Source organism: Siphateles boraxobius, unplaced genomic scaffold, assembly GCF_051911475.1.
Source record: "Siphateles boraxobius isolate OS27281-9 unplaced genomic scaffold, OSU_SipBor_1 383, whole genome shotgun sequence".
In the NCBI taxonomy this organism is placed as follows: domain Eukaryota; kingdom Metazoa; phylum Chordata; class Actinopteri; order Cypriniformes; family Leuciscidae; genus Siphateles; species Siphateles boraxobius.
Window position 1 is genome coordinate 85,001 of NW_027509012.1, and position 2,500 is coordinate 87,500.

General features: G+C 48.8%; 1 protein-coding gene across 1 annotated transcript in view; it reads right to left on the bottom strand.

Moving 5' to 3' along the window:
- The window catches only part of LOC143703211 (receptor-type tyrosine-protein phosphatase S-like), a 100,357-nt gene that overhangs the window by 47,487 nt on the left and 50,370 nt on the right, over window positions 1-2,500 (bottom strand). Inside the window, exons 12-13 of the mRNA XM_077197265.1 lie at window positions 1,308-1,607; window positions 98-291 (exon numbers count right to left, since the gene is read on the bottom strand). Of these exons, the coding sequence (XP_077053380.1) occupies window positions 98-291; window positions 1,308-1,607 (494 nt within the window). The remainder of the gene's footprint in view (window positions 1-97; window positions 292-1,307; window positions 1,608-2,500) is intronic.

Sequence of the window (2,500 nt, forward strand, 5' to 3'; positions counted from 1 at the left end):
GAAAACAGCTTTCTTCTACGATGCAAAATAAGCTGGATAAGACTAATTGGCAGATTATGTAAATCAGTTTGAGGGTGTGCCGGGGTCGCGACCTCACCTGGGCATCGTCCAGCATCATGTCTCTGATGCGCGGCATGCCGTGTGACTCCCCGTTCTCCACACGCGCGTAATGAACCTGGTAACCACGGATCTGCCCGTTCCGTTGCCCCGGCAACACAGAGCGCCACGACACTTTAACACAGGTGCTGTTTATCGGCTGGACGTCCACCTGACGGGGCGGAGCTCCGGGCACTGAACACACACACAAAACATTTAAAGTTGAATCTACAGCGTTTCCCATACATTGATTTATCTGAGACGCCACAATATCAACACTGACCGGTACAAATAGATTTCAGTGGTTCCCAGTTATTAAATAGACTGTGGCGGCCCGAAAATACACTTTATTTCCAAGAGGTATTGGGACACTCATCCAAATCAGTGAATTCAGGTGTTCTAATCACTTCCATGTCCACAGTTGTATAAAATCACCTGTGTAATTAGTCCATTCATTCAATTTCCTCACTACTAAATATTCCACTGTCAACTGCTAGCGGTATTTTAACAAAGGAGAACGGTACTCGCCCGACTGTATTGTGCCAAGTGTAAAGTTAGGTGGAGGGGGGATTATGGTGAGGGGTTGTTTTTCAGGGGTTGGCCACTCTTAATGCTTCAGCAAACCAAGATATTTTGGACAATTTCATGCTCCCAACTTTGTGGGAAGAGTTTGGGCATGTTCCTGTTCCAGCATGACTGCGCTACAGTGCACAAAGCAGGACCATAAACACATGGATGATTTTATAGGAAAATGTACTTAATTTTCTTCCGGGGGGCATATAACCCCGTACCTGTATTAACACTGTATTATATTATATTATATTATGTTATGTTATGTTATAGCATATCTCTTAATTATAGTCAATGATGATGATTATTATCAAGTCAGATTTCATGCCAAAACAATGATCTGAAGAACTTCTAATGAAACATCAAGAACTTTATTGATCTACAAAGGAGCACCTGAAGAATCTAAAAGCTCTAGATTAGAAGAGGCATCTAATGCTGAACGACTGAAGAAACTCCTTCACAGCAGACATGAGTGTTTCATAACTGATGTAAATAATGACTCTCTGATCTTCTGTAGAGATGCTTTACTGCTGAATCTGAACGTGTCTCATATCTGATGAAGTTTGATTCTGTTATTCTCCTGTTTATTACTCTGACACGATCTGTACTATATACAGCGCTGTAGGTTTGACTGATTTTACCGTCCTCATCGGTTCTGCACTCTACGGCTGGGCTCTGGGGTCCGAGGCCCTGCTCCGTCAGCGCTGCCACCGTGAGGAGGTATGAGCTCCAGCGCCGCAGGCCCTTCAGGAGCACCTGTCCCGCGTCCGGCTCCAGACGCAGCGTCTGCACCGAGTCTCCGCCGCCGCTGAGCTGATAACACACCTCGTACCCGAGCAGCGCCGAGTTCTGCTGCTCCTCCGGCGCCGGAGCCCAGCTCACCGACAGAGAGGAGGAGCTGACGGAGGAGCAGTGGACCTGAGCCGGAGGAGACGTGGGCTCTGACCGGAGGAGGAGGAGGAAGAAGAGAGGAGTAGAGGAGGAGAAGAGGAGGGGGAGGAAGAAGAAGAGGAAGAAGAGAGGTGTAGAGGAGGAGGATGAGAGGAGGAGGAAGAAGAGAGGAGTAGAGGAAGAGAAGAGGAGGAGGAGGAAGAAGAAGAATAGAGGAGGAGGAGATGAGGAGGAAGAAGAGGAAGAGGAGCAGGAAGTGGAGGAGGAGGAAGAAGAGAGGAGTAGAGGAAGAGAAGAGGAGGGGGAGGAAGAAGAGAGGAGGAGAGGAGGAGAAGAGGGGGAGGAAGAAAAGAGGAGTAGAGGAGGAGTAGAGGAGGAAGAAGAGAGGAGGAGAAGAGGGGGAGGAAGAAAAGAGGAGTAGAGGAGGAAGAAGAGAGGAGTAGAGGAGGAGGAGGAAGAAGAATAGAGGAGGAGGAGATGAGGAGGAAGAAGAGGAAGAGGAGCAGGAAGTGGAGGAGGAGAAAGAAGAATAGAGGAGGAGGAGATGAGGAGGAAGAAGAGGAAGAGGAAGAGGAGGAGGAGGAAGAAGAATAGAGGAGGAGGAGATGAGGAGGAAGAAGAGGAAGAGGAAGAGGAGGAGGAGGAAGAAGAATAGAGGAGGAGGAGGTGAGGAGGAAGAAGAGGAAGAGGAAGAGGAAGAGGAGGAGGAGGAAGAAGAATAGAGGAGGAGGAGATGAGGAGGAAGAAGAGGAAGAGGAAGAGGAAGAGGAGGAGGATGAAGAAGAATAGAGGAGGAGGAGATGAGGAGGAAGAAGAGGAAGAGGAGGAGGAGGAAGAAGAATAGAGGAGGAGGAGATGAGGAGGAAGAAAAGGAAGAGGAGCAGGAAGTGGAGGAGGAGGAAGAAGAATAGAGGAGGAGGAGATCAGGAGGAGGAGGAAGAGG